This window comes from Ochotona princeps, chromosome 9 (assembly GCF_030435755.1).
Source record: "Ochotona princeps isolate mOchPri1 chromosome 9, mOchPri1.hap1, whole genome shotgun sequence".
In the NCBI taxonomy this organism is placed as follows: Eukaryota; Metazoa; Chordata; class Mammalia; order Lagomorpha; family Ochotonidae; genus Ochotona; species Ochotona princeps.
The window spans coordinates 78,792,358-78,816,547 of NC_080840.1; the positions used below are offsets into that span (position 1 = coordinate 78,792,358).

At 44.1% G+C, this 24,190-nt stretch overlaps 1 protein-coding gene across 1 annotated transcript; it reads left to right on the forward strand.

Annotated features, from left to right (window-relative positions):
* The first annotated feature begins 21,801 nt into the window (after positions 1-21,801).
* LOC101531484 (olfactory receptor 7A5-like) lies at positions 21,802-22,728 on the forward strand. Its single transcript, XM_004599037.2, has one exon. The coding sequence runs from the start codon at positions 21,802-21,804 to the stop codon at positions 22,726-22,728; it is 927 nt and encodes a 308-aa protein (XP_004599094.2).
* The last annotated feature ends 1,462 nt before the right edge of the window (positions 22,729-24,190 follow it).

Consider the following 24,190-nt stretch of genomic DNA (forward strand, 5'->3'; position numbering starts at 1 on the left):
TCTTTTTTACTGAGCATCTTGTAGGATTGCATTTTCTGTCTTTTAATATGGTATCAAGGCTATGTGTCTCCTAGTTTTTGTTTCATTTCCCTAGAGTTTGTAATGTACATTTGTACGTAATCTAAATCCAATGTTAAATAACACTGCAGTTTCTTGGGGAGTTGTTATGTTATAGTGCCAATGTTTTTCACCTCTCCTGTGCATAATTTCCTTCATTCCTTTCAGCTATTATAAATGGTAACAACTTGGTTCATGATTGGTAGTATCATTTTGAGTATTGATTTATATATTAAATGGTATGGGAATGGAGAAAATGAATGTTTGTACCCTAACTTGATGCCAACCACTCTGTTCTTCCAATGACCTGACATCCAAAATCACATTGTACTTTTTGATTATTTTCTCTATTATTTTTTAGGAGAATGTGAGTGACATCAGAATTCTGATTCACTGACTTATTTCCCAAATGCCCACAACTGCAAAGTACAGATCAGGGCTAAAGCTGGGAGCTGAGAACTCAATGCAGCTTATTCCTGTGGGTAGCAGAACCCCAGTGCCTTAAGCCATCACCACTGCTTCCCAAGGTCTGCGTGAACATAAAGCTGGAGTCAAGATCAGAACTAGGAATGGAACCCATGTACTCCAGTGTTAAGACAGAAGTTCTTTCCAGCTAGGCTGAACAATCCTCATGTGTTATTTTTGTTTTGTTTTTGTTCCGTTGTCATTATTAACTGAGATACATTGACTAAATTTTGAGTACCTTTCCTGTAATTTTACAGTGTGCTTAGAAGACAGCATAATATGTCTCAATTCCTTGGGCCCTGAACCCCTGTGGAGGAGCCAAATGGAATTCCATGCTCCTAATTTGGCCTGGACTTTGTTGATGTGCAGGGAAAATCTTTCAGTCTGTCTGTATTTGACTCTTGTTCTGTAATTCTTACATTTAAGCAAATAATTAAAATTTTTTTAAGAATTACTAAGGATCTGGCATGGTAGCCTAGTGACTAAAGTCCTCAGCTTGCATGAGCCACTATACCGTATGGTTGCTGGTTTATTTCCCATCTGCTCCAGTTCCTATCAGTTCCCTGCTTGTGACCTGGCAAAGTAGTACAGGACAGCCCAAAGCCTTGGGACCCTGCATTTGCATGGGAAACCCAGAAGAAGCTCTTGTCTTGGCTTCAGCTCAGCTAAGCTCCAGCTGTTGTGGCCACTTGGGGAGTGAATCAGTCGATCGGAGATCTTCCTCTCTCTCTCTCCTTCTCTCTGGATAGCTGAATTAATTTTTTTGTAAAAATAAATATTTACAAAAAAAGAAAAATTCAATAAAGAATTTAAAAAGAATTTATGAAGAACTGTATGTTAGTAATGATATAGAGGAACTAGGTGGGGGGGGAGGGAATTGGGGATGGGATAAGGGAATATACAGCTGTATCATAAAATGATAGCAATAATAATAAAATGTTAAAAAATAAAAATAAATAAATTCATCAAAAAATATACTCATATTTATGAGTATCCTATGGGCTAAGACAAATACAATGGAAAAGTCAAATGTCATTGAGGGTTAAGGAACTGGGAATTGTTATCGAAGTTATAATAACTTTCATTTGGAACAATTACAAGAAAGCTGTATAGAATAAATGCATATTGTATGTTTTTTTTCATATATAGATTTAGACAAAGTTACTCTGACAAAGATGTTTGCTTTCCACAGAGTTTTTTTTTTTTTTTTTATTGTTAATTATTTTGCATTATGTGACAGTTTCATAGGCTCTGGGAATCCCCCCCCTCCCTCCCCCTCCCCTCCCCCCGGTGGATTCCTCCACCTTGATGCAGTATTACAGTTCAAATTCAATCAAGATTCTTTCATTGCAAACATATACCAAGCATAGAGTCCAGCTACTTATTGTCCAGATGGGTTGAACAGTTTCTTGGGGAGACCTTTTCTGGTCTGAAGTTTGAGCTGGTATAATATCATCACAGTCAATTAAGAGTCCCAATATAACATCAACAGCAATTTGCAATGTTATGGAATTGACATGGTTTTGAGTAACCAGTGTATTAAAAAAAAAAAAAAAAAAAAAAAAAAAAAAAAAGGAAAACAAGTCCTAGCCACAACCTATGATTAGCTCATTGACATTTCAATTTTAGTTCATATACAGGACCGGCTGCTCTATACCTTAAAATGGCCATAAGGCACCATTCAGCTGTTTCGTGTCCATTTCATCTTAGTATTTAGCCAGTTGTTGTGTTGAAGTAAAATTTTGCTGATCGTGGCAGATTTTAGGATAATCCAGACTGGCTTGTAACTCTAACAAGATATATGTCAACATTTTAGGTGCAGAACATTTTTTTTTTTTGGGGGGGGGTGTGCAGGAAAATCCTCAACACCATGGTGAGGAGTAACTAATCTTTGTGACCCACCCAGCGAGGCATGAGCCAATCCATGCCAGCTCTTTCCTGTCAGATTTCAAGTTCTACTTTCTGTTGTTTATTTATTTTCGGTTTTTTTTTTTTTTTTTTTTTTTTTTTTTTTTTTTTTTTTTAGTTTGTAGGATTGTTTGCTGTGAGGGGTTTTCGAAGCGATCCCGATGGTCATTGCGAGGGAGGGGGGGTCCAGAGGTGGAGCCAGGCTCGGACCAGAGAAAGCTCTCCTCTCTGGTCCTGAAGGACGTTTATTGTTCTTCTGTTTCTGCAGACCACTCAGGGCTTCTGGTTGTCTTTCCAATGACGTTGGTTTCTGCACGGTAGTGTTTGGACTTCTTCCATCCCCTTTGGAAGCTCCGGTTGGGGGTGGGTGACCTCAGAGTACTCGGCCTCCGAGGGCATCCAATCCCCTGTGGCCTCCTTGGCAGTTGGGATATAGTCCTTGTTGCTCGTATTAATAGTTTGTGGTGAAGGTCTGGGAGTCTTCATGGTTGGGATCCAAGCTTCCTCCTTACCACCTGTTCCACTCTGGAGTGCTCCCCTGCTCCACGCACATGACCTCCTGTTAAGAGGTTGTCAGGATCGCACCCGATTCCCCCCTCATGCATTGGTATAGTAGTTTTATTGTTGTTTAGTGTCGCTTTGAGTCTGTTGTCTATGAATTACCAGATTTGACCTTGATAGGCTATATTGTACTTTTTTCTCACTCTTTTTATGGTCCTGAAAGATTTCCCTGCACTCCCCCCCATTACAGGTTAACATAGTGTATTGAGGGTATAGTAGGTTTTACAGTTTTATGATGTAGATCTTAAATATTCTGACATTAATTGTTGGTTTATAGATTATATCGTGTTATCTTATTGCATTGGATACAGGTTATAAGAGATTGCACTAATATTACATTATACAGGTACTATTTTCCAAGTTGTTCTCTTTTCATCTCAGATTAAGGCAAACATGTGGTATTTAACCTTTTGGGATTGGTTCATTTCTCTTAGCATGATGGATTCCAGTCGGGCCCATTTGTCCACAAAGAACTGCATTTCGTTTTTTTTAATAGCTGAGTAGTATTCCATGGAGTAGATGAAGCATAGCTTTCTTAGCCAGTCTTCCGCTGATGGGCATTTTGGCTGCTTCCAGGTTTTTGCGATCGTAGATTGTGCTGCTATGAACATAGGCGTGCATGTTGGTTTCTTGAGTAGGAGATGTTTTGGATATATCCCAAGGAGTGCTATTGCTGGATCATATGGTATGTTGATTTTCAGTTGTTTGAGTATTCGCCAAACTGATTCCCATAGAGGCTGTACAAGTCTGCACTCCCACCAGCAGTGGAGAAGGGTTCCCTTTTCCCCACATCCTCGCCAGCAAGTGTTGGTGGTATTATGTATGTGTGCCATCCTTACTGGAGTTAGGTGGTACCTCATTGTTGTCTTCATTTGGATTTCCCTTATTGCCAGGGAACTTGAGCATTTTTTCATATGTTTGTTTGCCATTTGGGTTTGTTCTTTTGTGAAGTGTTTGCCCATTTCCCGTGCCCATTTCTTGAGCAGTTTGTTTGTTCTGGTGTTTTGGTTTCTCTGTAGCTCTTTGTATATTCTGGAGATTAGCCCTCTATCACCTATGTCGTGTGCGAAGATCTTCTCCCATTCTGTGGGTTGCCTTTTTACTTTATTGATTGTTTCTCTAGCTGTACAGAAGCTTTTTAGTTTGATGAGGTCCCAATTGTTTATTTTGGTCTCGATTTCTACTGCATTTGGAGTCTTTTTTAGGAAATAGGGCCTACCCCTAAGTGTTGCAGTGTGTTTCCAACATTTTCTTCCAAAAGTTTGAAGGTTTCTGGATGTAGGTTTAGGTCTTTTATCCATTTAGATTCGATCTTGGTGTATGGTGAGAGATGTGGGTCTATCTTTTTGTTTCTGCAGGCTATCAACCAGTTGTCCCAACAGCATTTATTGAACAGAACTTTCCATTTGCTTGGGTTGTTGTCTGTCTTTTTGTCAAAGATTAATTGACTGTATCTGTGTGGGTTTCCTTCTGGCGTTTCTGTTCTGTTCCACTGATCTTCCTCTCTATCTTTGTGCCAGTACCAGGCTGATTTGATGACCACTGCCCTATAGTATGTCCATAGATCCGGTACTGTGATTCCCCCTGTTAAGTGCCTGTTCTTCAGAGTGGTTCTGGCTATTCGTGGTTTTTTGTGTTTCCAGATGAATCTGTGTATCATTTTTTCCAGTTCGATGAAGAATGCTGTGGGTAATTTGATTGGGATTGCATTGAATGTATATATTGCTTTTGGTAGTATAGACATTTTGATGATATTAATTTTGCCTATCCAGGAGCATGGGATGTTGTTCCATCTTTCGAGGTCTTGTTCTATTTGTTTTTTGAGTGTTTTGTAATTTTCTTCATAAAGGTCATCTACGCTTTTGGTTAAATTTATTCCCAGATACTTCATGCTTTTCTCTGTTATTTTGAATGGTAGCTTGTTGGTTAGATCTTCTTCCATCTTGCGGCCATTTGCATACACCATGGCTATTGATTTTTGTTCATTAATTTTGTATCCTGCCACTCTGCCAAATTCTCGTATGAGTTCTAGGAGTCTTTGTATTGAGTTTTTTGGTTCTTCTATGTAGAGAATCATGTCGTCTGCGAATAGTGAAATCTTGACTTCTTCATTTCCAATTTGGATTCCTTTGATTTCTTTGTCTTGTCTTATGGCTTCTGCAAGTACCTCTAGGACTATATTGAATAGCAGTGGTGATAGTGGGCAGCCTTGTCTTGTTCCAGATCTCAGTGGGAAGGGATCCAGTTTTTCTCCATTTAGTATGATGCTGGCATTGGGTTTTTCATATATTGCTTTGATTATGTTGTGGATTGTTCCTTCTATCCCCACCCTGGTTAGGGTTTTTAACATGAAGTGGTGTTGAATTTTGTCGAAGGCTTTTTCTGCATCTATTGATACTATCATATGGTTTTTGTTTTTCAGTTTTTGGATGTGATGTATCACATTTATGGATTTTCTTATGTTGAACCATCCCTGCATTCCCTGGATGAAACCTACTTGGTCTGGATGGATGATCTGTCTGATGTTTTTTTGTATTCTATTGGCTAGGATTTTGTTGAGAATCTTAGCATCAACGTTCATCAGGGAGATCGGTCTGTAGTTTTCCTTCTCTGTTAATTCTCTATTCGGTTTGGGGATTAAGGTGATATTGGCTTCATAGAATGAGTTTGGAAGAACTGCTTCCTTTTCTATTGTTTTGAAGAGCTTGTAAAGGATTGGGGTTAGCTCTGGTTGGAATGTTTTGTAGAATTCTGTGGTAAAACCATCTGGGCCTGGGCTTTTCTTTGTTGGGAGCTCTTTAATCACTGATTCTATTTCTGATTCGGTAATGGGTTTATTCAGGTCTTCTGTTGCTTCTGGAGTGAGTTTTGGTAAGTGGTGGGATTCTAAAAATCTTTCCATTTCCAGGTGGTTATCGGATTTGTTGGCGTATAGTTCTTTGTAATAACTTCTAATTATTTCTTTAATGGTAGTAGTGTCTGTTGTTATGTTGCCTTTTTCATCTTTGATGCTGCTAATTCTTGCTTTGTCTTGTTTTTTCTTTGTCAGTCGGGCCAGTGGGGTATCTATTTTGTTTATCCTCTCAAAGAACCAGCTTTTTGATTCATTTATTTTCTGAATGGTTTTTTTAATTTCTTTCTGATTTAGTTCTTGTCTTGTTTTGATAATTTCTTGTTTCCTCTTGTTTGTGGGGTCCTTCTGCTGTTGCTTTTCCAGTTCCTGGAGGTGTGTGCTTAATTCCTGCATTTGTTGCCTTTCTTGAGCTTTGACGTGCGCGCTAATTGCAATAAACTTACCACGTAACACTGCTTTGGCGGTGTCCCATAAGTTTTGGACATTTGTATCTGGGTTTTCGTTGATTTCCATAAATTTTTTGATCTCGTCTTTAATTTCTTCTCTAACCCATTGTTCGTTTAATAGCATATTGTTCAGCCTCCAGGAGTTTACATGTTTCCTGGGACATTTTGAGTTGTTGATTTCCAGTTTCACTCCGTGATGGTCTGAGAAGGTACATGGTATGATTCTGATATTTCTGTAGTTAGTTAAACTTGCTTTGTGTCCTATTATGTGGTCTATCCTGGAGAAGGTACCATGCACTGCTGAGAAGAAGGTGTAGTCTGTGGCCTTAGGATGAAATATTCTATAGATGTCTACTAGGTCCAGTTGTTCTATTGTTTGTGTGAGTTCTGTGGCTTCTCTGTTGAGCTTTTGCTGTGTTGATCTATCTATTGGTGTTAGTGGGGTGTTCAGATCTCCCAGAATTATCGTATGTTCATCTATGTCTCCCTTTAAGTCCAAAAGTAGTTGTTTCACATAGCTGGGTGCATCCGGGCTAGGAGCATATATGTTAAGAATTGCGATTGGTTCTTGTTGGATCCTCCCTTTCAAGAAGATGTAGCGCCCTTCCCTGTCCTTTTTGACGTTTGTTACTTTGAAGTCCGTATCATCTGAGAATAGGACTGCTACCCCAGCCTTTTTTTCTCGTCCATTGGCATGGAATATTTGTTTCCATCCTTTCACTTTGAGTTTCCTGAAGTTTCTTCTGGTTAGATGTGTTTCTTGCAAGCAGCATATAGTTGGGTCCTGATTTTTAACCCAGTCTGCTAATCGGTGCCTTTTCAGTGATGAATTTAAGCCATTTGTGTTGAGGGTTAATATTGAGAAATTATAATTATGCCATGACATATGCCTGTGTTTTTGAGGTTGTTAGTAATTGATTGTCGTTTCCGTGGATGGACTTTATTGAGATCTCCCTGATTGCCATCCTTGCTTATGGCTTGCTTCCTTTTTCTCTGGGAGTAGCGCATTTCTAAGGAGATTTTGTAGAGTTGGTTTTGTGTTGGCATATTCTTCTAATTTCTCTTTGCTGTGGAAGTATCTAGTTTCATTCTCGTATACAAATGAAATCTTTGCTGGGTAGAGTATTCTTGGTTGACAGTTGTTCTCTTTCAGTACTTGAAAGATTTTGTTCCACTCCCTTCTTGCCTGGAGTGTCTGTTCTGAGAAGTCGGCAGTGATTCTGATGGTCCTGCCCCTAAATGTAAGCTTCTCTTTGGATCGTGCTAACCTTAGGATTCTTTCTTTGTATTCATTGGAGGGCAGCTTGATTACCACGTGTCTTGGGGAGGATCGTTTTGGGTCCACCCTGTGGGGAGTCCTCTGGCCTTCCTGAATTTGGATTGGACTCATGTTCCAGGTATTTTGGAAGTTCTCTTGCATAATTTCCTCAAGTACTGGTTGTATGCCTGTTTCTCTTTCCACTCCTTCTGGGAGCCCCATGATTCTGATATTTGACTTCTTGATGTTGTCATTCATCTCCTGGATCGTCTTGGTCGCCTTGTGTAGTTGTGACTCTAGTTGGTTAATAATCTGCCTGCTTTCATTCTGGGAATCTTCTAAGTCGGATATCCTGTCTTCTGCTGCTGTAATTCTGTTGGCTAAGCTCTCAACTTTATTCTTCAAGTCCAGGATCTCGTTTTTGAGTGATTTTGTTTCTGTGATTATGTGGTTTTTAAAATCTTTGAGTTCGTCCCATCGTTTTTCATTGTCTCTGAAGAGTTTTATAATTATTTTTCTGAACTCCTTATCAGAGACGTCTTCAATTTCTTCATCTGTAATCTCTGTGATTGACCAGGCTTTATGTTGGCTTTTGGGGTTGGAGGAAGCCGTGTCTAGGTCACTACCTTTCTTACTACGTTTCATTTTTGTAGCCTAAGGTGTTGCTGAATTCTCACCCTTGACCTCTGTTGCCACCTAGTGGGTGGCCTGAGGTCTTGCTAGCCTAGGTTTTTGTTTTCCTTCTGGCCCAGGGAGTTGTTTTTGTTTCCCTTCTGGGTTTCAGGTTTCAGCGCCTTAGGTTTCAGCCTTAGGTTTCAGTGCCTAGGATTTTTTTTTTGTTTGTTGTTGCTTTGCTTTGGTTTTTTGTCTGAGGCACGGCTGCTTTCCTTTGGCCTGGGTTGGCCCAGAATTTAGTTTAGCTGTGGTCCTGGGCTACCGCACTTCAGGGTCCTAGCGCCCTTCCAGTACCGTAGCGTTGGTTATGTGGGAATGTGTGTTACTTAGCCGTCCCTGTCTTTGCCTGGGTCCCACCGAGGTCACTAATATCGCCACCAGCGCTAGAGGTTTCAGCACTCCTGCAGTTTCCAGCCGCCACTGGCGGGGCCTTGTTCAACGATCTCCCAAAATTGGCCGTTCAAAACTCCCGCTGGCCTTTCCCCCCTGCTGGGTTCCCAACTCACCCGTTTTCGAGCTGCGGTGAGACTGAGCCGGCTGGTGAGCGCTGCTTTGGTTTATTTGTTGTTATTTTTGGTTGATTCTCCAAATTGCGTGGATCTTGTTGATTCCGCAGTGTCCTGTGGGATTCGCACACCTGTGTATACTATTTTTAACTAAACTTGCTCCTTCTTCTGGCACTTTGTGGCCCTCTCTCTCTGCCTTCCCCTTTACATCAACCCTCCGTGGTTGGCCATTTTTTCGCACTCCCACAGAGTTTTATTATTAATAGCAAGAAGTGTCCCAATGGAAGTCCTTACATGGAGTCTTATGCAGCTCATCTCTAGAAATAGAGAAACACTAATGCCACCTAATTATTTTGCTGTGGCATGAATTTTAATGATGATATGATAGACTTCTATGCTATATTGTAATTTGAACAATAGTTGTTAAAAATAAGTTAGTGATTGGCAGTAACATTGTTTTTAAATAAGTAGTGATTTTTTTTTTGCATTAGTCAATTATTTAGCACAGTAGGAACCACTAAGGAGACAAGAAACAAGCAAGACCAACTCATAACTTCCTCTTTCCACCTTCCCATGCAGGTGCAGCCCTGCAGTCTGCTATATGCTTCCAAGGCTGGGGAACACAAACACACCTTCAGTAAGTTGTTTTTTTACTTTTCAGCTTGTCTTACATTTTGTTTTGGGAATTTTATGACATTTTTAAACTAAAGTAAGTATGAGAGAAAGAAGGTAAAAGTGTCGTAACTAAGACATTGGAGCTGCCAAACCTGACTGAAGATTTCTCTCCAGGTTTTCTGATGCCATAACCAAGACATATTTGCTACATGATTCAAATTGAAACTAAGAACTTGTTAATGTTTGTAGGATATCCAGTTGGAAATGGTACTTATTGATCTTTCAGATGATATAACAAAAACTGTTTAATATCAACATAAAAATAAATGCTCAACATTTTGAAGTAGTAAGAATTACCAAAGATTATAAGAAAATAGTTATCAAGTTATCAGTTTTGCTTTTTCATAATTGATGAAATGGTGTGGTTGCTAGTAGCATTTGGAGGCTATATGATATTCCACTATCTTGATTCTCCCTCCAGCAGTTGTATGATATTCAAGAGCTGCTGTAGAAATGTGGACAGAGGGTAATGTGCTATACGTTCTTTTGTTGAATATTTAAATAAATCTTATTTATTAAATTGCTTATTTTAATAACTGAGTTACAGAAAGACAAGGGGAGAGACACAGACAGACATGTCTGCTCTCTGCTGATTGATTCTCCAAATTATCACAATTGTCAGGACTGAATCATGTCAAAGAAGAACCAGGTCAATCTCAATCTCTCATGAGTCTCCCACCCAAATACTTGAACCATCTTCCACTCTTTCTAATGCACATTAGCTTAGATCTGGATTGGAAGTGGGGCAGGTGGTAGTTTAACCTGAAATGCCACAATGCCTTTTCTTTTTGAAGATTTGTTAATTTGAAAAGCAGAGCTACTAAGAAAGAGATATGAAGAGAGATCCATCATTTGCTGGCTCACTGCTCAAATAACCAGAATGAGCAGAGATGAGCAAGTCTGAAGCCATTATCCAGGAGTATTGTCCAGGTCTCCAACTTGGTTGCAGGAACCCAAGTCCTTGAGCCATCCTGCAGTTTCTTTCCAAGTCTGTTATCAGGAAGTTGTACCAAAAGTGGAGCATCCAGGATATGAACCAATGTCTATGTGGGATGCCAGTGGATTTAGCTGCTAAGACACAGAGCTGGGCCCCTATTGCATGTCCTTTACAGAGCAAAGTTATGTGTGGGAGAGCAGAGAGGGAGAGAGAGATCTTCCATCTTTAAGTGTACTTCTCATGTGACTGCAATTGTGAGAGCTAACTAAGCCAATCCAAAGCCAGGGACCAGGAGTCAGGAGGCTCTTTTGGGTCTCCCACATGGGTACAGGAACCAGAGGACTTGAGCCATCCTCTGTTGCTTCCATGGGGCAAAAGCAGAAAACTAGATTGGAAGTGGAACACACAGTATATGAACAGTATATGGGAAACTTAGCCCTCCATGCCAATGTTTAGTCCACAGATACTGACAGCTTTATAAGGAAACAGAGGCAGAGAGACTTGCAAGATGGCCAACATAGGAGGATGGATGTGAGGGAGATCACAGCGAGAGAGGGATAGAATGTGATAGAAGTGTAAGCGGAGCAGCATAGAGCTGCCGGGAGAGGAGCATGAAGTTCCCTGGACAGTGTGGAGCCAAAAAAATCCACACAACTGGGAAGAACAACCAGGAAAAAAACAAACAAACAAACAAAATAAAACAAAAGGCAGGGAAGATGGCGTCCCTCTCCAGACCTGCTGAGTAACGTTTAAGTGCAGCCACCAGGAGTCGCAGCCACCAGGAGACGCAGCCAGATGATAAGGAAGGTTGGAGGGATCATCACTGGCATAGGTCCTCACCAGCAGCAGAGGCAGACTGCAAGAGCCTGAGGTGTGGGTGAGCTGGGTAGGGGCTGCAGTGGGTCGGAGGCTCCCGGAGCTCACCCTCCAGGGGCACGCACAGAGCCCGAGCATCCTTGGTGCTCATCTCCCCACCCCTACCCCTGGAAATTCCAGTGTCTGGGGACACAGGGCAAGTGCCTTGAAACTGCAGAAACTGTGTCTTGGAGGTGATGCACAGTGGTCCTGTGCGCTGAGGAGAAAGGCAAAAGGCACACTGAATACTCCCCCGTGCCTTGCGGACTGGCACACAACTAGATGGTACTGACCCACGTAATCCATGCGCACCTCTGGGCTGTGCAGTCCCGTGCACGCCTCTGGGCTGGGCGGACTTGTGTGAGCATTGGGGTGGGTGGTCCCGTGCTGCTGGGGTGGGCGGACTCGTGCAGGAGGCGTTTCCAGAGAGCACCTGGAACACTCCACACCCTACAGTCCCGTGATTGGGAGATGCACCAGGAGGGCACTGAGGAACTGCGTGCAGGAGGCGTTCCCAGAGAGCACTTGGAATCTCCACGCTCTGCAGTCCCTGACACTGGGGACACACTGAGAAAGCACCTAGAATTATCCGTGCCCTGTGAACCCGCACACAGGAGGTGCACCCAGAGAGTGCCTTCATTTCCCCACACCCTGTGGACACGTACGTTCAGGAGACGAGCTGAGAGTGCCCCTTGAATCCGCTGGGCCTTGGAAGTGTTGCTCTGAGGTACAGTGCACTGGAGACACTCCAAAAGTGCCTTGAAAACTCCCGCACCCTGCTACTCCATGCCTGCAGGCTCTGATCTCTGCAAGATAGCACTTGGAGACCCCTCAGCACACTGGTGCATGGGTCTCTCAAAAAGAAACACTAACACAATGGGAAGAAATACCAGAAAAGGTAATTATCCAGATGAGAGAGCCAACACCCTACCAATAAAGGATCAAAAGCCAGTGTCTATTTCGGAGATGCGAGATGAAGACATAGAAGATCTACCAGACAAGGAATTCAAAAAAATAATGTTAAAATCTGTCAGAGACAATGAGAAGAATTGGGCGGACATTAAGGAATTCAAGAACCACATAGTCACAGAAATACAACAAATGAAAACTAAAATCCTTGACTTAGAGCACAAAATTGAGAGCCTAACCAACAGAGTAAACACAGCAGAAGAGAGGAATTCTGAAATGAAAGACACGCAAAACGAACATACCCAGCTCATTAAACAGCTGGAGACAAGTCTGAACAAAGCCGAAAAGACCATACAAGAAATGAAAGACAACCTCAGAAAATTGAATATTAGGATTATTGGCCTTCCTGAAGGAGCAGAGAGTCAGGAATGCAAATGGTGCTCGACGAAATTATACAGGAAAACTTCCAAAACACTTGGAACATGAACCCAGCCCAAATCCAGGACGGTCAGAGGACTCCCAGCAGATACGACCCAAAGAGATCTTCACCCAGACATATGGTGCTCAAGTTCCACTCCAATGAAGACAAAGAAAGAATCCTGAGACAAGAACAAAGCAGAGAAAAGATCATATACCAGGGAAAACCAATCAGAATCACTGCTGACTTCTCTGAAGAGACCTTACAAGCAAGAAGAGAATGGACAAAGATCTTCCAAATCCTGAATCAGAACAACTGTCAACCAAGAATAATGTAGCCAGCAAAGATCTCATTCGTTTTTGAGAACGAAATCAGATACTTCCATAGCAAAGAGAAACTAGAATATGCCAGCACAAAACCAGCTCTACAAAATCTCCTAAGAAGTGCGCTGAATCAAAACAAAAAAAAAGGAGGCGAATTATAAGCAAAGATGTCAAACAGGAAGGTCTCCCAACTAAAGTCCACACTAGGAGGGGCAATTACACAGATATTAACACCCCAAAAAACACATGCCAGGCACTAAGTGCTACCAAATGAACAAAAATGAAAACCTCAGGTATTATCCAGCTTTTATCTAGCCACCCTACATCTGAATTTCAGAATGTTGGGCATTCACTAGTATTTCATAAACATTCAAGTGTTGGAAAACTAATTTAGTAAAATTCTCACTACCAAGCCCAGCACTGTAGCCTAGTGGCTCAAGTACTTGTCCTGCATGCACCAATTTCCCACATGGGTGATGGTTCATGTCCTGGATGCCCAACTTCCCACCTAGCTCCATGCTTGTGCCCTGGGAAAGCAGTTGAGGATGGCCCAAAGCCTTAGATTGCTGCACTTGTGTGGGGGACCCAAAAAAGACTCCTGGCTCTGGATCAGCTCAGCTCTGGCCTTTGCAGCTACTTGGAGAGTGAACTAGCAAGTGCAAGACTTTTATCTCTGTTTCTCCTCCTTTGCATAAATCTTATTTTCCAAGAAAAATTTTAAAAATCTTAAAAAAATTCTCACTATCAAGAACTTACATTGTTATGAGAAATATAAATCTTTAAATACACCTTGAAATGAGTTAGCACAAAGTTAAGAAACAAGAAATGTTATCATTTACCATCAGGGTGTGTGACCTAAAAAGTCAGTTGGTCTGTGTCTTAGTTTCTTCATTTGAACAGTACGCACACACACACACACACACACACACACAATCACTATACTCTCATTACATTGAGTTGATGTAGCCAAAGGAACCCTGGGAAATGCTGTCACTATGCTGTTAATATTTTCTACCCCTAAACTCTGAAAAAATATCTTTATACATTATTCATCCTCTAATATTTCATTTCAGTAAGTATATACAGTGACTGGCACTATGACATAACGTGTAAGGCACCATCTGCAGCACCAGCATTCTATGGGATGCTCCACTTATGATCCAACTCCCTGCTAAGGTACTTGGGAAAGCAGCACATCATGGCCCAAGGACTTGGGTTCCTGCACCCATGTAGGGGACCTGGAAGAAGCTATGTGCTCCTGGATTAGAACCAGCCCAGAGCTAGCCATTGTGTTGATTTAAATGGGGAGTGAACCATTAGATGGAAGACTCCATATTTCTCTCTCTGTAACACATGATTTAAAAGTAAAATCAAAGATTTTTTTTTGAAAATCAAATATTTTTGGAGAGTTCTACCTTTCACCCAGCAGGGTGGTTGTGCTTGGATTCTGGAAGAGCCAGCGTGGTCCTGGAGCAGGTGGAAGAGGTCAGCCAGGACATGGGGACCTAGGGAGCTGGCCTGGCACTGGAGGGGGTCTCATTCAGGACTCGCCCTGGAGCTGCAGGCAAAACACGGTACCTGTGAGATGGAGTGCTTCTATGATGCCGAGCCATCCTGTCCTGGCACCAGAGACTGGACCTGGTGGCAGGGTTGGCAGGCAGAAGCACAGGGTGTGAAGAGGGCAGCAGCAGAGTGTTCCCAGTTTGAAAGTGGTTTGTGGGTCATTGGCTCTTGCAGGGAGCTGCTTGCTGGATAACCAACCTGGCCCTCGTGTTGCAGATGGGCCAGCAGGACAGGCACGTGTGGGTTTCATGGAGTGGTCGCAGAGCCTCTCGAACCCTGGAAGGTTTGACAAGAAGGCTGGGGAATGAGAAGTGCCTCCTGGGCCCATCTGACCTGGCAGCGCTAAGGCTGGTTGGTGGGGTAGACTTGTTGTGGGGCGTGTTACTTCCAAGCCAGTCTGTCCCTAGAGAGAGCTGCAGGTATGGTGTCTGGAGAAGCCTGAGGGAGGCTTGACAGGTGGGCTAGAAGCACAGGCTTTGCCGGCTCTGAAGACCTGTGTTTGCTGTAGCAGCCAAAGCAGGAATGCTAGATGTGCTGTGGACCCAAGGAGAGTGATGCTAGCCCTGAGGAGCAGGATGGAGGGCAGGGGTGGCAGGGTCCCTGGCAGAGCCAATCTAGATCTGACAGCCTCCTGCAGTGCTATAGCCCACCAATTGTCCACCCATTGTAAACATGGCAGCCTCCTGTGGCTGTCCAGCTCACCTGGCTCCTACTGCTATATAACTCACTCTTTCCATAAAAGCCCATCTAACTCTCACATTGAGGTCACTCTGTAAAGCAAGGGAGAGCCAACACAGGCTGGATGGTCTGTTTACCTGCCTCCTTCATAAATTTTGCTGTTTAGCAAACAAGGTGGGGCCACAGGATTGTGGGCAAAAGGGGCAAGGCCCTGGGCTGTACTTCTTGAAGAGACGTTCAGGAGCCCAGCGAGGTAGCCTAGCAGCTAAGGTCCATTCCTTGAACGTGTCAGGATTCCATATGGGCACTGGTTCTAATTCTGGCCGCCCTGCATCCCATCCAGTTCCATGCTTGTGGCCTAAGAAAGCCTTGGGACACTCCACCCATGTGGGAGACTGGAGAATGTTACTGGCTCCTGGCTTCAGATCAGTGCAGCACCAGCCATTGCAGTCACTTAGAGAGTGAATCATCAAACAGAAAATCTTCCTCTGTCTCTTCTCCTCTCTATCTGACTTGGTGACTAAAAACAAAATAAATTCAAAGAAAAAAAAAAAAAAACAGAGAGAGGCTCAGACTGCAGGCATCCACCTTTCCCTGGCTTCTCTGCCCACATTCCATTACTGCTAGGCCTCACCTCTCCCGGAACTCTGCAAAATACACAAATTAGAAATGCAAAGCATGTTAGAATTAACATCTTTCCTGTCCCACCCAAGCAGTAAGCAGATTGTGAGGAATATACACATACAGGGTTCATGTTCAGGGGCTACCTGGAGACCTGAGACCAACCAGGTACTGGGGAGACCAAGAGTCAGAGTGCCAGAGCAACGGAAGCATGTGACCAAGAGAGTGAGTCCCCGTCCCGCTATCAGAGGCCACTGTGGGGGCTTGTGAGGGGAGTGGTTACACAACAATGCAATACCTCCCCCTCTCAGGTTCCAGAGAGGTGAGCATCTCAGGTGGGCAGGAGGAAACACCTAGGAGGTGGGATGGGGTGTGGCTTCCAAGCTGGTGACCCTGAACTGCCTGCCTAGCCACAACATTGGGAGAAGGAAGACACAGATTTCAGTCTTATTTCTGATTGATGCAGCAGACTTTACTGCCCATTGTGAAAAGTTTCTTTCTCTCTGCCCTTAGGGTGACTCATGTCAACCCCTCCCTGAGATGGTGCCTAATGAACACAATTTCCATCTTTTTCATCGGTCTTTCCTCCCTTGGAGTCCCTCCTGCCTGCTGCTAGGGCAGGTCACCTTCCTTCTACTTCTTAAATAAACCCTGCTTTGCACACTAGAGCTGTCTACATGCACATTTTTCATGAGAAAGGAAATAGATTGTTGCAGTGTTTCGTGTTGATTTCCCTACCACACTAGTCCACTTTGCACTGCAGCAGCGGGAAGGCTATGGGGGCGGGCAGGCTAGAAATGAGTGTTGTGAGGCCAAGCCTTTCTGGTCCTGGAGGAGCATCCAGGCAGCCAGGGGAGTGGTAAATGACACTGGAGGGTCAGGTAAGGAGGCAGAGTGGGCGTGTTGTGTGGCAGGGGATACAAGGCATGCAGGCTGGGGCTGCAGGGTCACTGGCAGAAGGGCCAAGCCCTGGAGCGGCTGGCAAGCACACTGCCTGCTGAGGGAGTGGGATCATTGGCTAAGCCTGACTTGCTCTCAAGCTATGGACAGTGGACAGTGTGGCAGTGCTCCTGGGGTAGAGCCCAGGCTGTTTAACCGAGCAGGGCCCTGGAAGGGCAAGTGGGACAACGGAAGGTATTATGTTAAAGAAGCCCTTCGCCACCTCCCTGCCGCCCATGCAATTCAGCCTGGCCCTGAAATGGAAAGACTATAGGCTGTAGGCGCAGGGACACTGGCCAAGATGACTTGGCTATGAAGCAGATGGTAGGCAGAGAGGGGGCGCACAGTACACTGGCTTGTCTGGCTTGGCCCTGGAATAGTGGCCATTGGTTCCTTGGGCTCTGGGATTACTGCCATAACCCATTGGCTCTGAGAAACGTGGTGTGGGTACTGGGGGCACATAGGGATACCGGCCAAGCAGCATGTGGGGCTGATTGGCCTTCAAGCTAGGGCTGAAGGGTGCACTGACCTAGGCAGCAGAGACGATGAGGCCCTGGAGCAGATGGAGTGCTTGCTCAGGGCCATGAATGCTGTTTTAACAGGCGTGGCCCTAGATCAGTGGTATGGGGCAATGGTGAGGTTGGGTTAGAGGCATGTGGAGCAACAGTTGAGCCCACCTGACCCTTGAGTGGCTTGCAGGCAAGTTGGAAACGTGGGGCGGGGTCAAGGGGACAGGGTTGTTAGCAAAGTGGACATCTGTCGGGCCGGAGACACAGGGGACGCCAGGTGAAATGGCCAGTCCTTGCACCAGTGGTCTATGAGCTGCCTGGCAGGGCAAGCCCCACATGCTGTTTGGTCTATGAGCAGCTGTTGGAGGTGCCGAGTGTCTGGTAGTGCCCAACTTGTTCTACAGCAGCAAGTGGAGCAGTGGGGCAGGTGTGTTGGTGTCTTGGGCAGAGTGGGCCTGGGCCTGGAGCAGTGAGAAGCCTAGAGGTGCAGCAGTCATCAGCCTAGCCTTGGCATCCTGCACCCTCGTTGGAGATCCAGAAGAGCTCCTGGCTTCAGATTGGCTCAACTCCAGCCTTTGCTCTCTCTTGGGGAGAGAGTCATCCGACCGAAGATCTTCCTCTCTGTCTCTCCTCCTCTCTGTATATCCACCTTTCAATTTAACAACAAAACAAACAAACAAACAAAAAGTTGTGTGCAGTTTTCTTTTCCTTCAGATCTTTACAAAGTCCATTCCCCCGGCCCTCCCCAGTCCACCCAAGCCCCGGTTTTTTCTCCGTACAAAAATAGTCCCCCCCCCCAAAGAATTCCAGCATCTCTACATCTTTTATAAAGTTCTCTCGTCAGCAGTGTGGGTTTTGCATTGAGCATAGAAGGGATTGGTGGTCTCCTCTGAAGCCATCATTTGCTGTGAGCAATGAAATGTTCTTCTATGTCAGCATACCAAGATTTTTGTTGCATGAGCTTGTTTTTTTAGTCATGCTTCCTTCTCATTCCTTTCGCACCTCTCCCATTTCCCGGGATTTTTTGTTTGTTTCCTTTTTCTCTGAAAATGTCTTTCCCCCTACTCCCCACTCCACTATCACCCCCAACCTCCCCTCCCACCCCCAGTCCTCTAGTCTGCTCTCTGGAGGGCTCCCCTCACATGTGTGAGAGGGGCAGTGTGCTGTTAATGGCTTTGCCAGGCACCAGGCCGCTCTGGTAGTGCTGTGACATGTGCAGTCTGCTGGGGCTGGTGGGCTCTGGCACCTTGGCACCGGGAGGTACACGTTGATAGTGTTCTGGAGGGCCCAGCCTGGCAGGGTGCCCTGGAGTGGGAGGAAGAGGTAACCATGGAGGGGCTGGAGCTGACCTTGGACTTGACCACCTAGTCCAAGGAGCCTAGCGCCATGCTGGGGTGCCCTGCTGCGATTGGGCAATAGTACAGCACCTGTCAGCATGCAGATAGGCTGATACGGCTCACATCTAGTGCTGGCACTTGTCAGCTGGGCTGTTGCCTACCTCAGCTGGCCTACACCCATTCAGACTCTTGTATTTGCCAATCAGTATGATAGCCAGCCTAGCTAGTCTCACTCCCTGACTGTCCCACCCAGAATCCCAGCTCTCTCATTCACCAGTGGAAGCAGTAGCTAGCAAGGGAGTCTCCAAATTTACCTTACCATGCCAACTCTTAGCCCTTTTTTTTTGTGTGCCAGTAGGAACTGCAGCCCAGTCTAGATGGCTAAATTAAATAGTATGATTTTACTTTTATTGTTTCATATATATTTTCTCTTTCAATAAATTACTTTAAGGATTTGTTGGAAAACATTTTCATTTTTTAGGGTATATAACATGAGAAATGATATGTGTGAGCATTGTGTAATAATCAAAGCATGGTAATTGCTTTGGCATCTCCTTCAATACTATCCTGTAGAAGTAATGGGAATGGCGCAGAGGTCTAGTGGCTAAAGTTCTGGCTTTGCAGGCACCAGGATGCCGTATGGGCACTGGTATTAATCCCTGCAGCATGCTTGGAACTAGCTCCCAGCTTCTGTCCTGGAAAAGCAGTTGAGGACGGCCCAAACCTTTGGGTCATACACCCATGTGCGAGACCCGGAAGAATCTCCTGGCTTCCTGCTTTGGATTGGTTCATCTTAAACCTTTGCAGTTACTTGGGGAATAAATCATCGGACAGAAGATGTTCCTCTCTGCCTCACCTCTCTGTATATCTGAATTTGCAATAAAAATTAATAATCTTTGAAAAATATATTATGCTATATAAGCATTGAGAAACTTATAACTAATTAATTTGAAATATGTAATAAATTATTGTAAGCTGAGTTCAAAAAATATTAACTACAACATATTACTCACAGGCTTAGTGCACCATTAACCATTATATTCAATGAATCACAAATTATAGAAATCAGTTTCCCAGGAGTAGGAACAACAATCAACTCTCAAGATGCTCTATTTCTACATAATTTTTTGTTCAATATTAGCTACAACATAATAGGAGAAACACATTATAATTGTCTTTGGGGAACAATCTTGATTCGTTAAACAAAACATTTTAAAGTGAGGAACTAAATGCCCGCTATTTGTGATTGCCTCAGTGCAGGAAAAAGAGGAAAAGGATTCACCTGAGTCCAGCATTGTCTCTTGGGAAACACCTGCAAGAAAACGGCTTTGTGTCTTTCCCAGAGTGGCTTGGGGCCAGCAGGTGCCTAGAGTTTTGGGAGCTGCCTAATGAGCAGGTGCCTGGAGCTGTAAGTAGCTCCTCTGCTGTGGTCTCTCAAACTATGCGATCTTGGGCTAGAAGCAGCCTGGTTGTTGCTTTTGGGGTACTGAGTCTGGCTCAGGGACCAGAGCTTCCTTCCTTTTCTCTGCTGTGCCTGGGCTGGAGCTTCAGTCTGCAGCATCCACCATCCAGGGAGGAATTTGGGCATCCATGCAGACACTTTAGTCATATAGATTCCATGCAGGTAAGCCTGGCAGGAACCATGACAGGGGTCCCAGATTGTGAACACAGACAGCTTTCCCTGGGGTTTACCAAGAACTGAACTAACCTTGCCAAAATCTGGGATAGGTCTGGGGTTGTGAATGCTAAACCTAAATATTGAATGTGTTGGTCAGTGATTATTGAAGCAGAGGGAAATGTTGGATATCCAGGGGCAATAATCATTGCTAATGAGAAATGAGGACAAGAGAAGATCAATTCTAATGGACAATGAGTGGTATAAGATTTCTCTAGTACGTACAGCCAACTTTGCAGAATTGGGGAATCTGGAGGGAGCAGATAGACTTTTCTGTGTTTGGTAGATATGTGGTAGAGTGAGGTTGCAGTAATTTGACAGTGAGAAGGGGCCTGGTTGTCCAACACATGAAACTAGAGAAGGCAAGATCACAGCCCTTGCCCCAGGAACAGCTTCTGCAGTCTGAGTCAACACCCTGCCCATTCAGTTGCTGTAACTGACTGTCCCAGTATTGACAGGAATGGACCAGTGGAGAGGAATTGTTTCCATGGAAATCCTGATAGTAGCAGCTGGTGCAACTCACAGGATGTTGTGTCTTCTCTCACATAACTTAATGTAATCTTAACCAGACAGTAAGAACAGCTCTATCAAAGACACCTGCTTGAGAATTATTGCCTCATCCGTGAGTTGGATACACTCAAGGTTTTCCTGCCACTCTCATTTTCTCCCACAATTTCAGTGCTTTGCTATTGTTATTGTCTTCGCACCTACAAAGATTGGCCATTATTGGTAGCTTTCCTTCTGCCATGGAGTCCTTTGATGGGTACTTGAGTTTATTCTAGTAGAGTGAAAAATTATTTAGAAGATAGATTGATATGCTCCCAAATGTCTGATGCAAAAATATATCCTAATCCAAACTTATGAGAAGTCATCAAAATTTGAAAAACTACTTTGCAAAATGTCTGCACAAAAATAATTGAAGCTTTTAGCTGCATTTGCAAGATATTTTAATGGACCCTTAGTAGAATGTAAGAGGATGTGTGACAGGTTGTACTTTTTCTTGTCAAATTCACTAACTCATCCTGGGTTCCACACCCATGGAGATTACAACTGCAAAAGTTTCAGTTCTGCAAACAGAGCGTTACTAAGTCAGATTCATATACATTTCCAATCTACTCCATGTTGAGTCCTTCTTATCATTTGATATCTTTTGTGATTCCTCTTTGCTTAACATGATTGAGTCATCTGCTCAACACTGTAGCACTTCTCCCTTCACTTGCACCATGGGCATGAGGATCACTTTATTTTCAGTCAGAATTGAACGTGTTCATCTTTTAAGATACATGAAATCACACATTATATAAGCCTCTTCCCATGATCTATTCTTCATGCACTCAATTGGAAAATCAATGGTGAGTTTTTAACCTCTGATGAATAGATATTCTCAAGTCGTCAAAGAATATGTAATTATATGTGAGAAGCATTTGCTGCTGTAGGGAAACATTGAGGGTCGAAAGGAATGATTGGTCAGTGATCCCCCTGGGAAGGACCCAAATTAATACCAAGCCATCTCTAAACTCAAATTGTTAATGGGACAACATAAATTTGGGATTTCGGCTCTGTTGGTTACCTCTATTTTTTATGTATATGTTTCAGGTTCAGCTACTTCTTCCTGACAGTGATCTGCACCACATGAAACTGAGCAACCAAACTCAGCTTTCAGAATTTCTTCTCCAGGGATTCTCAGAAGACCCGACACTGCAGCCTATTATATTTGGGTTGTTCCTCTCCATGTATGTGATCTGTGTGATTGGGAACCTGCTCATCATCCTGGCCATCCTCTCAGACCCACACCTCCACACACCCATGTACTTCTTTCTTGCCAACCTATCCTTCTCTGATATCTGCTTCACCTCCACCACCGTCCCCAAGATGCTGGTGAACATCCAGACACAGAGCCAAGCCATCAGCTATGAAGGCTGCCTCACACAGATGTTCTTCTTCATAATCTTTTCAGCATTAGATGATTTTCTCCTGGGTGTGATGGCTTATGACCGATTTGTGGCCATCTGTCACCCCCTGCACTACACGATCATCATGAATCCCCAAGTCTGTGTGAAGCTCATTCTATTGTGCTGGACCATCACTGTCATGTATGGCTTATTAAACAGCTTACTGGTGCTGAGACTGAGCTTCTGCACACACCCGGAAATCCCACATTTCTTCTGTGAGTTGAATCAGGTGGTCCACAGTGCCTGTTCTGACACCTTTCTCAATGACCTCATAATGTACTTTGCAGCTGTGCTTTTAGGGGGTGGTCCCCTGGCAGGGATCCTGTACTCTTACTCTAAGATCGCCTCCTCCATCCATGCCATCTCATCAAATCAGGGCAAGTATAAAGCCTTTTCTACCTGTGCCTCTCATCTCTTGACCATCTCTCTGTTTTACGGTACAATCATAGGTGTGTACCTCAGTGCCAGCGCTGCCCCAAGTTCAGCCTCAATTGCAGCAGCCTCTGTGATGTACACAGTAGTCACCCCCATGCTGAACCCCTTCATCTACAGCCTGAGGAACACAGATATGAAGAAGGCTTTGAAAAGACTCTTGTTCCATAAATGATATTGGAACCCACAGTGTTGGGTCTGAGTAGTGTCAGTAACATTATGCCTCAGGCTTCGAGGTCAGATAATGTGATGCATTTATCAGAGGAGAAAGCAGGACTTCCTAAGTCAGTTCACATTGTTTTTTCAGTGCTTAATTCCTCTGAGTACACTGCAGATGAATGAGCAATTGCATTGCATTTCATGTTATCTGGTAGATCAATTAAAATTGTAAAGAATATTGTAGAAAAACTAAAGGAAAAAAATGACTGCTATTGAAATATGACTAATATCTTAGAATTTTGTTTAGGAAATACATTAAACCTGTTCAAATTATATCCATAACAGGTTTAAAAATAATTTGTTAATTTATTTTTTTAAGTAATCTTACTTAATTGATTTGGGTATCTAGGGAACAAGGGCTACAGGAAAGTGGGTAATACCATTGTTTCCACACTAATATCGTTTTTTTCCCTGTATCTGGGGTCAGGGCAGAAACAAAGAGAAAAGTCCCATCCAGCCTCCCACCCATCCCAAGTCCCTGATGTGAGGTACGCTCCAAGGGTCCGGCTCTGGCAGTTTTGATAGTTCAACAGTTTTGACTTGCTGCCAATCTCGCCGTTCCGATCGTGATGAAACCTATTCAGAAACCACTGGCTGTCATAGTCCCTTTATGACTGAAGTTCTGAGATCAGCAGTTCAGTTGGAGGGATCTCCAAAACAGCTTCATCTGAGATGATCCCAAACCTGATTCTTTGGTGAGTTTGCCAGTACAGGTCTGGCACAATCCGTCACTCCAATCATCTTATGCACATGCTGGTCATTGCAATTGCTGGGTCAGTTCTGTTTCCAGCCCTGTCTTCCACTTGAACCAATGTGTGTTGTAATCCAGCTTAATCCTACCCACTTCATACTCAGTCCTCAAGCAAACCGGTGGGAGCTGCAGCCTAGTTGGGTCGACTCCCCATAAACCCCACCAGGCCTGCTCCCTACCCTGGATCCCATGCATGCCAGTACGCACGCTTGTTCAGTCTGTCCCACATCTCATTTAGCTCTGGTACTTGTCAATGGTCATTGAAGCCTAGTTCAACCCAACCAACCTACTATCCAGCCCCCATACATAATGGCAGGTGCCTATCTGTCTAGCACCCCTGCCCCTGTCTTGGTTTTCATGCTCTCCAGTGGGAGCAGTTACGTACTATCTCCCTACTAGGCCACTCCAACATCTGGATTATGCACTCTCCAGGTGGTTCTGGCTTTTGACTTGACAGAATTAGCCCCCAGTGTCACCCTCTGACATCTGATGCTGTGGCAAAGCTGCAACCACATCTGGTAAGGCTCACTTCACCTTGGCATTCCTTAATGTGCACTGGTATGTGTTGCAACCAAAGTTGGCCCAACCTATACTCCATTCTGGTGCTTGGATTCGCCAGCGGGTGATGTGAACAGGTTCAGCTTGGCCTGTCCCCACACCTATGCCA

Bases quoted from the DNA above. Each gene is read 5' to 3' on its own strand.
- LOC101531484 (XM_004599037.2), top strand. From the start codon at position 21,802: ATGAAACTGAGCAACCAAACTCAGCTTTCAGAATTTCTTCTCCAGGGA.